Source organism: Takifugu flavidus, unplaced genomic scaffold, assembly GCF_003711565.1.
Source record: "Takifugu flavidus isolate HTHZ2018 unplaced genomic scaffold, ASM371156v2 ctg555, whole genome shotgun sequence".
Lineage (NCBI taxonomy): Eukaryota > Metazoa > Chordata > Actinopteri > Tetraodontiformes > Tetraodontidae > Takifugu > Takifugu flavidus.
Genome location: NW_026622169.1, coordinates 1 through 10,649, shown reverse-complemented (window position 1 = coordinate 10,649; position 10,649 = coordinate 1). Strand labels below are relative to the sequence as shown.

General features: G+C 45.8%; 1 protein-coding gene across 1 annotated transcript; it reads left to right on the top strand.

Annotated features, from left to right (window-relative positions):
- Positions 1–2,022: 2,022 nt before the first annotated feature.
- LOC130520842 (NLR family CARD domain-containing protein 3-like) lies at positions 2,023–10,638 on the top strand (the record flags this gene model as incomplete). Its single annotated transcript, XM_057024567.1, has 5 exons — positions 2,023–2,159; positions 2,645–2,812; positions 9,388–9,489; positions 9,759–9,871; positions 9,971–10,638. Coding segments are annotated over exons 1-5 (1,059 nt in total), but the record flags the coding sequence as incomplete, so codon positions are not given.
- Between the last annotated feature and the right edge of the window lie 11 nt (positions 10,639–10,649).

The following is a 10,649-nucleotide window of genomic DNA, read 5'->3' as shown; positions in this document are numbered from 1 at the left end:
GCAGCCTGAGAGGCTTTGAGCTGCAGCTCATTTCACAATGTTCCAATTTCAATTAGCATCTGTGCAGCATCCAGGCTGAAGGTTGCACTGAACTGCTGAGCAACGCATGATATGTCCACATTCATGAAAGGGTTAGAAATGAAGGACACACATGGCTCAAGCTGATCCAGGTCCCAAAACCTGTTCTCAAACTCTTGCCCAAGTCTTTTTATGAGCTGAGAGCACTTTTCTGCGCTTTAGTCCAAAGCCTCACATGCAGGCGTTGTCTCTCAGCACCATCTGCACAGAGGGGAGTGCAGCACCTTCTGTCTGTAAATGCACAGAGAAAATGTTCATCTTGGCTTTAGATGCATTTACAGCACTGATCCTATCAGCAACAGTCTCACCTTTGCCTTGCAGCTCCCAGTTCAAACTGTTCCGTTCCCAGTAATGTCCGTTAAAAATGCAAGGTCCAGTGTCCAGCCAGTGTCCTCCAGCAGCGCGGCGTCTTCCCCTCTGGACTGCATGAACTCTTTTATTTCACTCAAAAGGGACAAAAAAGGAAGCAGAATCCGTCCCCTGCTGAGCCATCGGATTTCTGTGTGTAGGAGCAGGTCACCATATTCAGTTGGCAGCTCCACTGGGGAACAATTTGAAAATATCCTGTTGAAATTATTCTAAATTATTCTGAATAAAAATAAAATTGGCACGCTGATTCCAAAATTACAGTCATTTCCCCCCCAGCCCGTCAAGTTTTGAAAGTTTCTCCTCCAGATCAGCAAATTTCCCCTAATGAGCTGGAGTCAGACTGGCCAGCTGATGACAACTGGATCAGCTCCGTTGGTGCCGTCACCATTAAGAGGTGTGTGCAGCCCCCAAAAGGTCAGTACTGTCAATATCCTCTAGGGGGCACTTTGAATCAGAGGGGATCCTATAGATCAAAAAGTTGACCCAGTTTGATTCCGCACCCAAAAACGAACATCTGTCAGACGAACTCCAGTTGTTTCCCAGTATTTCAGTTAAAACGTGGACCAAATTGTTCTGAAGAGAGGCGCGTGTGCTGGATATGACGCGATCCAACCACAAACACGTGACGTGTAGAGAAGAAGAAGCGAAAGTGAAAGTTCTCAACTTCGGGCTCCATCTTGAGTGACCGAGCCCTGATGGAAAACCTCTAATATTCAGGTAGCATTTGGTTCTTTCACTGCTGTCGTCGTCTCGAATCAATGTTCCGCTGCGAGATGCGGCTTCATAAGCTGCGTGTGCGCGATGAGCGTGCGCGTGTTTCGGACGCACATTGCGGCTGGTCGACGGGAATGTTGTGACGGATGATCAAACTTGTGTAGCGTGTTTCCTCTAACTGCGTTTCCGCTAACCCTGAGCCAACATTTTAGAGGCTGAGGAAGCACATTTTAATACTCACAATAAGTCGACAATATTATTTGCAGTTAGTGGAAAAATCCACGGAAAGAGGGACACAAACGCGACAGTTTTAGCCTCCTCTCTTTGTCCCTCCACCAGGGGACAATCAATCCTTTATTTAAAAAAGAGAGTATGGAAAGAGGGAGAGATCAAGGCATTCCATTTTATTGTTTTAACAACTGGTTCTTTGTGGAATATGAATTTGTTATTATGGATTTATGAAATGTGTTCTGTTTTGAATGAAGCAGTCAAGAAAACGAAACGAAACCTAAACCCATGGTGTTTTGATATTTTTGGTCCTGTACATGTGGTCAGATAAGATTAGTCTGAGCAGAATTGGGTGTTTTTGCCCTTTGCTGTGTGTCATCTATTCTATTCAGCATGTTGGGTTGCTTGACTTCTGTTGGGTTGTGGCAACTTGATCATCACTTCTGAGATATTGACACACCTTTTTCCTGAGGCTGGCTCCAATGCTGCCAACACACCTGGCCATGGATATGGTGGGACTTCTGTGATGAGTGGGGTCAGAGGTGGTGGACAAGCTCTGCTCCAAAACAAGCTTGCTAGATATGTTTGGGATCTCCTCCGCCACAACACCAGCTGCAACTAGTAGCTGTGCACGCCATGCAGAGTTTTGACCTATAGGTCAGGCTACAGATGTTTTTTCCAGCACCATCATGTGTTGGTGAGAAACATGATGCGCCTGATCAAAAAAAGCTGCTTGTAATCTGACAGACGAGCCATGATGAGATGTCAAGGTGCGTTGTTGAAAATGAAGATCCTCTTCTTGGAATCCTGTCTGAGATGACAGAAGATGATGCTGCATTTGACCCACTTTGATGATGTGATGACGTATTTCTGTTTAGTTTTGAATGCATTCTCATCTTATTTGTTGAACTTAATGTTGAGAACTGACATCTTGAAAGAATTTAAGTTTTCTTGTAAACCATAACCAGATAAAAAATGATTTAATTTGTATTTGTGTGCGTCCGTCTAATGCCACCGCACCTTCTGAAACACCCAGGAGAAACATTTTTTCCACAACTATTTTATATTTAACATGGTGTAAACTTTTAAGATGTCCCAAAACTTTTTCCAATATATATGTGACCTGTATGATGTACAGGGTGACATCATATAATAGATTTGGATGTGAATGAGCCGACAATACGTCATTGGACAGACCTCTGCTTGTCTTCATGCTGAGAATCATGTTCTTTAATCTTCTTTTCTGTGTCAGCAGACTGTTCCTGCTTCACCGTTTAGACTCACATTTAAAAATGAGCGAATGTGTGATGGAAGAGGAAGAGAGAGCAGAGTCCGTAGTGTCCAGCTGTGTGTCCATGAAGAGCGACAGGTTCAAAGACAAACCTTACAACTTCGGTATTGGACCTCAAGGCTCACCTTTAAAGTAAGGTTTTCTGAACCACATAACTCTGCCTTAGAACATTTCACAACCATACAAAACATCATTTTGTGGGTATTAGCCTCTACTATCGTGAAAAATGAAATTCATCAGCTCTTTAAAATGAAACGGTGCACAGTCCTTTCACCATGTTGGCCTGTGGAAAACCAGTGTTGTCGGCCCGATGGACCAGCATCCCCGTCGTTGCCGGACCACCGTTGGCCACTTGGGTTTTTTTTGTTTTCTGTGTCACCGAGGATGAACAGACATTTCCCCACTCGCAGGTATCTGGAACGAGTTCATGATTGACACCTTCATGTCTCTAATAAAGGTGATAAACGTGCACCTGTGGCTGTTATTTCGCAGGACTGGCACAAACGCTTCATCAAGCCTTCTTTATCAATGTTATCTGAAGGTTATCTGATCGGATCGATCTCTGCGTGACGCGACATGGCCGGTTCCAGACGCGGCTTGTGTTTTTATATTTCGGATGGTTGGTATTTTCCCGTCCTCCTCCTCGTCCTCCTCCGCCTCCTCCTCCTCCTCCTCCTCCTCCACGCCGCAGCTGAGGACCTGATGTAGCTGCAGGATGCGCCGCGCTCTCCGGCACCATCCAAACGCTGCCGGACGCGGCCGCCGCGTTTCCGCCCGCGGTGAGAACGCGCGTCCTGCGCGGCGGTGCGCCTCCATCCCGCAGCTGGCCCCGGCTCGAATTGGCTGAGTCAGGCTCGCTTCTCGCGATGGTCACATGAGAGGAGAGGCGAGCTGACAGGGTTTAGAAAGTGGCCTAAGTGGTGCAAAGCTAAAATGTGACGCGCAGGGTGGGTTTTGGGGGCCGCGTCCCCCCTTTCTGGCTGTTCCTGGCGCTGGCTCCAGATGAACCACATTTTGCTGCAGTAGCACGATCAAATCCCAGAGTGACCACCCACCCGGAATAAGGCTGCTAAGTCATTAAACAGGCGGACAGGATTCAGCCTTTTAATGTGCAGCAACTCAATATTGGTAAGAAACTGATTCTGGCAATTAGGACGGGACATCCCATCATGTATCGGGGAGCTGCTAGTGGGCATCGAGTTCCCTGAATGCAGATAAAAAGCCACAGGGGGCAGTTTTTAGGCTCAGTGATAAGGAAGAGCTTTGGGGAGGTGAGAGGATAAAAAAGCCATCTGGTCAGGGCAGGAAGAGGCCTGGACTCTTCCAAAACTTTCCAAAACTTCTTCAAGGCATCGAGCTTTGCTCCTGTTGACATGCAGATGAGCCATCTGTTGCTAATGCTAATGCACACCTTCCCACCCTGGGACGTGCCTCACGCTCCTGCTAGCGTTGCTGCTGACCAGTATGACGGCTTCCGATAGGTCCTGCGGCGCCGCGTCCCCCCTCCGGTCGGATCTCTCCCATATCTGAGGCAGACCTGCTCAGGAGGCCCGCAGAGGAATACGATCACTCGTGAATGGATACAGCCCTGATAGCATGAATAAAACATCATGCAGATGCAGCGGCATCACTCAGTGTTGGCTGGAACTTGTGAGGCAGGCGTGTGTGGCGCTACACGTGTGCTTGAACATTAGCGTGTGTGTGTTGGGGCATGTGTAATGGGATCGTTGCTGCCATTAAGTTTAAAGTGTCATCGTTTTTGAACCACACAGCGTGCCAGCGAAGCTAAATTTAACGTTTTATTGGCGTTAGCGTGATTTATTTGACCCAGTAACGCGGCTATAAACGTCCCCGACCGGTGTTTGGGCCCAGATGTTATTCCTGGTGTTGTTTGAAGAGCAGTTTAGGGTTCCACAGTAAAGGTTCTTTAATGACTGAACATTAAATGAAGCTGTAGCTCCTCCTCCATCAAGCTGCAGGGGTGGGGGAGGGGCGGCGCTCTGGTTTGGGAGGCAATTAAGACGTTCTTCCAGCAGATAAAGAAAGAGGGAGTTAATTACAGAATGAATGATGATGAGATTGCTACCATGCTTTCCATAATAGCGGGATCACAAATAAATAAGCCGATGTAAATCGCGCTATCCATGCGCCATATTTACTCCAAATCCCATTTAGCTGTCCTTAATGAGACACGACACTTTGGCTTCCTGATAAATAATGCTGTGTTTACAACAAAGAGCACTTCCTGGAATTGAAGTGGATCAATTCCACAATGGATGCGGACTGAATGATGGATTTATTACGTTTGTTCATCTAAATAAGGAGGCGCGAGCGTACGGGCAGCAAGAGAGGCCGCTTGAACTCGGAAGAGACGCAGAACGCCGCCCCACGCGTGCACGTGGGGGTGCACGTGGGGGTGCACGTGGGGTATTACTCGTGCTCGCTGTCCCCTCACAGATAAACAGGGAACCTTTGGCACGGCGGGCGCGACAGGAAGGAGCAGCGAGTGCTTCCCTGTGCTTCACGCGGATCCCGTTCGGGTTCACCTTGACCTCCGCAGGGTGCGTCCTGGGCGTTGATTTGGCGAGTGCATATTCACCGCGGCTGCCTCCCTTTTCACAAACCATCCACTCTGATCCGTTTTTCTGAAGCCTGCACGGCCGCAGACCTGCTAAATAGAAATATGGCAGGGCGAGGAGAAGAAAGAAGCTGCTGCACTTCATAAGGCAGGATGACAGGCCCTTCGCCCCGGCCGGCCCTGGAGGGATCCCTTAAGCTTCAACGGGGAAACTCTTTAAGAATCTGCAGCTAGCATCAGCGGCGGGAGGAAGTGAGCTGTGCTGGCTCTGGTTAGCGCCCGCTAACACCCTCTACAACTGTGATGTCGCTGCAGAAACGTAGAGGAACGACCTTTTCTTCTGCGCCCCTCTTCATTCTGAATTATTCACGCACGGGGTAAATTCTTAAAGCGTGCGGCTGTTGGCAAATATTGAGACTTTTTAAATCCAACACCAGTCTAACAATTATAATTAATAATCAGTCTAACACCACGTAGTCTTTTATTCACCAGATGAATAAAAATGCATCCATTCATCATTCCCAACAGGCGGTGTTTGATTAGAAACTCTTTCTGAACTCTGGTGCTCTGAAACATCTCCGCTTCCATTTTCAGCTGTTTTTATTCTCAATAACATCAAATCATCCATCCATCCAAATCGTGGTCCTGTTGGACCACCAAAGGACAAACACTTTCCATTTAGCACGGACAAAAAACCCAAATCCTGTTTAGCAATGAAGCTGTGGGGAGAGTTTGAGGAGCGTTTCTGAGGAACACGCTGCCATATTGGGTCCAAGCTGCTGGGGTTTTTGTTGTTTCCAGGTGAATCGGTGGGCAGTGGCGTTACCGCTGTCTCTGCCCCCCCCCCCTCCCCGTGGTCGTGGTCACGCCGGGCATCTTTACTGGTCCCGTTTTAAACAGGTTCTGTTGGGAACAGGTGTTCTCCAGAACTGTATTTCAGGCTGCTGTGCTGAAGGGCTGTTTTCAGTAGCAATAGAGCCAGAATGTGCCTGCTCCATATGAACCCCCCCAGGCCGTGCTTTCCTCCTGGCTGAGCCATAATCAGCTCTGGATGGACTGGTTCACGCTTGGACTGGGTCAAGATTTGATCGCTTGACTGATTCTTACAGTTTTGGATCAAACCCCCATCTGCTGATTCCAGGAGATCTTTAAAGGATCTCAGAGCTTCAGATTTATGAAGCCTGCTCAGCCCCCGGCAGCGCTGATGAAACCATTTCATTCCTTCAAAAAAGCAGAACATGAAGCTCCAGAAAAGGTTTTTGGATCAAGTTTCCAACAGAACAGGACAAGTGGGTAAAAGCGCCACTTTAAAGCCTCCAGGCCTCAGGAAACATCCACCTTTAGGATGCCTGACTTTAGAGGATCGTCGGTTCGCTCCGAGCACAAGAACAAACATGTTAACCTCAGTCCAAGAACATCTGACCTGAAATGATCAAAAAGCTTCAGCGTAAAAAGATGGTGGAGAGAAAGCTGCTGGGAGGTTCTCAGAAGAGAAGTGGCATTAAAGCCAGCTGGAAGAGTCCAGCCTGCTTCCTGCTCCTCCAAACAGGCGTCTCCACACCAACACTGAGGAACACGGGCTTCTGTTCTTCCTTCTTCTCTTCTGACTATTGTGTGTTGATGAATGCAGCATCCACTCACTGCCCCCCCCCTCATTTACACTGCTCCTGGTTTCACAATGCTCCTCAGACAGATGCAACCAGAGACACTGATGCCGTCAGACAATAAACCTGAGTGTTGTGTGTCCGGTTATTAACATGTTCCATGCTTTTCCTCCTGCAACAGTTCATCACACCTGCTCAGGGAAACCTCGGTGTAAAGGAGGTGAAGCCGTGCCTCAGTGACTCTACTTTGCTGTTTTAGAAACTAACAGTTATTAGATGAATATACAGTGTGCACGTACGCGCACACGTGTGTATAAACACTTAATACACGCGTGTGCGTGGATGTAGACTTTTTAGTACTTTGGGTTCATAGACTTTTTAGTATTTTGCAGATACGTGTCTGTATATAAACCAGATCCTCCTGTAATAAAGAACTAAAGGCTGACTGTTGTCACGTGACCTGTCTCCGTCTGTGTCCGATGATGGAACCTGCCTGGAACATCTGGTGCACAGAAAAAGCAAAACAGCTCACAGAACTGGTCCAGTTTAGACCCAAAAATGACATTAAATAATGAAAATGTGTGACGCAGGAGAACAATGGACGAACTTTCTATTGGTCATTGACAGTCACTCATCATCAGAATTCATCAAAATATTCAAACCAACAAACTACACACAGAACCGCAAAGTTTAGAGCTTAAAGGGAGCGACAGGTGAAGATTTAAAGCTCAACGCAGCTGAAGAAGTTCCAAAAAGGAGAAATATCATGTGGTGCTTTACCGCCACCCGGTGGACACGCGTGGAACTGCAGACAATAGTTAAACGCGCTCCGACACATTCTGACCTCTGCTGCTCCTCCTGGACTCCAGGGCTGCAGAAATATGCTGCTTTTACAAGTCTTTCAAGTCTGTCAAGCATCATAAATCTAATTTATTTATTTAACTAAGTTAGTCAGTTTTCATTTAAAAATGCAAAAACATTTTAGGGCATTAAAATAGCAAAACAACTTTTCATCTTGAACCCTCCCAATGCTTTTATAGTAGTGGAATATTAATCAACAGCCATAAAGTTGTTCATTAACAGAGGAAAAAGGAAAGGTCAAAGTATTCCGTTCAGACTGAGCAGGAAGACTGAAGACCGACAAGGTGAGTAAACGAAGAGCATTATTGAAAAATTGACAGTTGTGTTTGGAGATAAAATCAAGATTTGAAAACATTTTTGTTACTATTGAAGAACTGCATAGAGCTGAAGAATTCTTGGCTTAAGAAAATTCAACGAGACTTCATATTTAGTTTTAGCACAAAACATCGTTATACATTATAAATGAATCGGTCTTATTTAACTTTCTTATAGTCTGGCTTTAGTTATAGTTGAATAGTCTTTCGAAGTGAAGTTTAGTTTATTTTTCTGCTCTTTGCTACTGATCCTAAAAGAACTTTGAACCCTCCCAGAACGCTTTAATGGTAGTAATATATACGCCATAAAGCTGCTGATTAGGTTTTAAAAGTGAAAGTATTCTGTTCAGACGAAGCAGGAAGAGCGACAAGGTGAGTGTAAAGTGAGTATTGTGCTGTTAACGTTGTTAGAGAGTCTTAACAGGTATTAACAACATTTTAAACTTTTTTGTGACAGGTGAAAAGCTCTTAGAGTCATAGAGCTGTTCAACAGTCCAGGTCACAGCTGGATATTTTGGTATTACCTGTCAAACAACATCTAATCGTGTGCAAGTTAGCATCTCTCAGCAGGACCAATTTAAGACAATAAACTAAATAACTAAATCCACACAGGATCACAGGACACCAACAGGAGAAAACGTGGGAACCAAAGTTCATGTTGCACGTTTCTCACAGTGGTTTATTGTTCGATGTTGTGGAACCACTGTGAAAGAAATGCAGGAGTGGGTGTCATTTCTTTCATCTATTTTAAATAGAGCAGTGATCTTTGAGGACTTGGATCATAGAAATAATTGAAGAGGGGAACAAGGAGGGAAGTTAAAAAGTCCTGACTAGTATGTTTATGTAGCACCAGATAATTTAGTGGCTGAGCTGAAGACAGTCCTTTCACCATGTTGGCCTGTGGAAAACCAGTGTTGTGGGCCCGATGGACCAGCGTCCCCGTCGTTGCCGGACCACCGTTGGCCACCAGTTGGGTTTTGGGATCAAAGTGGGGGCGTTTCCTGTATCCGGTTCTCCTCACGGATCCATGACTACAACATGTTGCTGCAAGTGCAGAGACGTTTGCTCTGGAAAGAACTTTAGAGCACATTCAGTGCTGCAGGATGAGGGGCTGGAAAAGGTGCCAGTTCTTTTCTCACTGCAGGGAACAGTTAAAAAAAGCAGCTTAAACTCTGAAAACATGAAAATGATACAGAGACATCATTGATTTATTGATTCAGTTGTTATCCAGAATGGATTAGAAATGTTCCTGTTTGATAAAAATGCAGTGAATTGGGATTATTGAACTACAACCTCTCCAGATTATTTACCTTCATCACAGTCTCATCACTATTCCTGATGTTTCCTCAGGATGGACGAGGACAGAGCAGAGTCCACAGTGCCCAGCTGGGTGTCCCTGAAGAGTGACCACTCCAAAGATAAAGCAATAGACTTCAGAAGTTCAGAGGAAATGTAAGAAACTAAAGCGTGATGATGTGTTTGTGTGGCAGCTGTTAGTCACATTAACAGCAGCAGGTTGTGAGTTTATTATTGGAGATGTTTAACACTTAAACCTCAGACAGTCATATAGTTACAGACTTAATGTGAATATTGTTGATTAGAAACAAGAATCAGGTTTAAACTGAAAGATGAATTCAGACATAAATGCTGGAACAATATTGAGTCTTGATCAGGTTCTTTCATCCTATAAATCAAAGGACTAATAGAGATGTGTTTCATAGTGAGAGGGGGGAGCACATCCTATCAAACTGGGACCAGGCAGCTCCACCAGGAGAGTCCTCTTGTTCACAATCTGGAAGCAGATCTGGAGATGCTGAAATGAAGCCCAAACAAAGTAAAACTGTTCAATATGAGATTTAATTTGTGATGTCATGAATTTGTAGTTGTGTTGATGATTTATGAGAGATGGAATCATTGGTTTACTTATGTTCAGGAAGTGATCTGCAGGAGGTGATAGAAGGTCATAAGATGAGTCTGAAGAGAAGATGTGAACATGTGACTGAAGGAACTCATGCAGGAAGTGGAACCCTGCTGAACAAGATCTACACTGAGCTCTACATCACTGAGGGACAAAGTGAGGAGGTGGACACACAACATGAGGTGAGCCAGCTTGAGAGAACCTCCCAGAAGAACATCCAGGACACTCCAATCAAGTGCCAGGACATCTTCAAAGTCTTATCTGAGCAACAGAGACACATCAGAGTGGTTCTGACCAACGGTGTCGCCGGCGTTGGAAAAACCTTCTCAGTGCAGAAGTTCAGTCTGGACTGGGCAGAAGGTTTGGAGAACCAAGACATCAGTCTGGTGCTTCCACTCTCATGCAGGGAGCTGAACTTGATCAGAGATGAGCAGCACAGTCTTCTCTCACTGCTTCATGTTTTCCATCCAACATTACAGAAGATCGGAGCAGAAGATCTGACTGTCTGGAAACTTCTGTTCATCTTTGATGGCCTGGATGAAAGCAGATTTTCACTGGGTTTCAACAACCATCAGGTCATCTCTGATGTCACACAAGAATCGTCCGTTGACGTGCTCCTGGTGAACCTCATCCAGGGGAACCTGCTTCCCTCAGCTCTCATCTGGATCACCTCCAGACCTGCAGCAGCCCATCA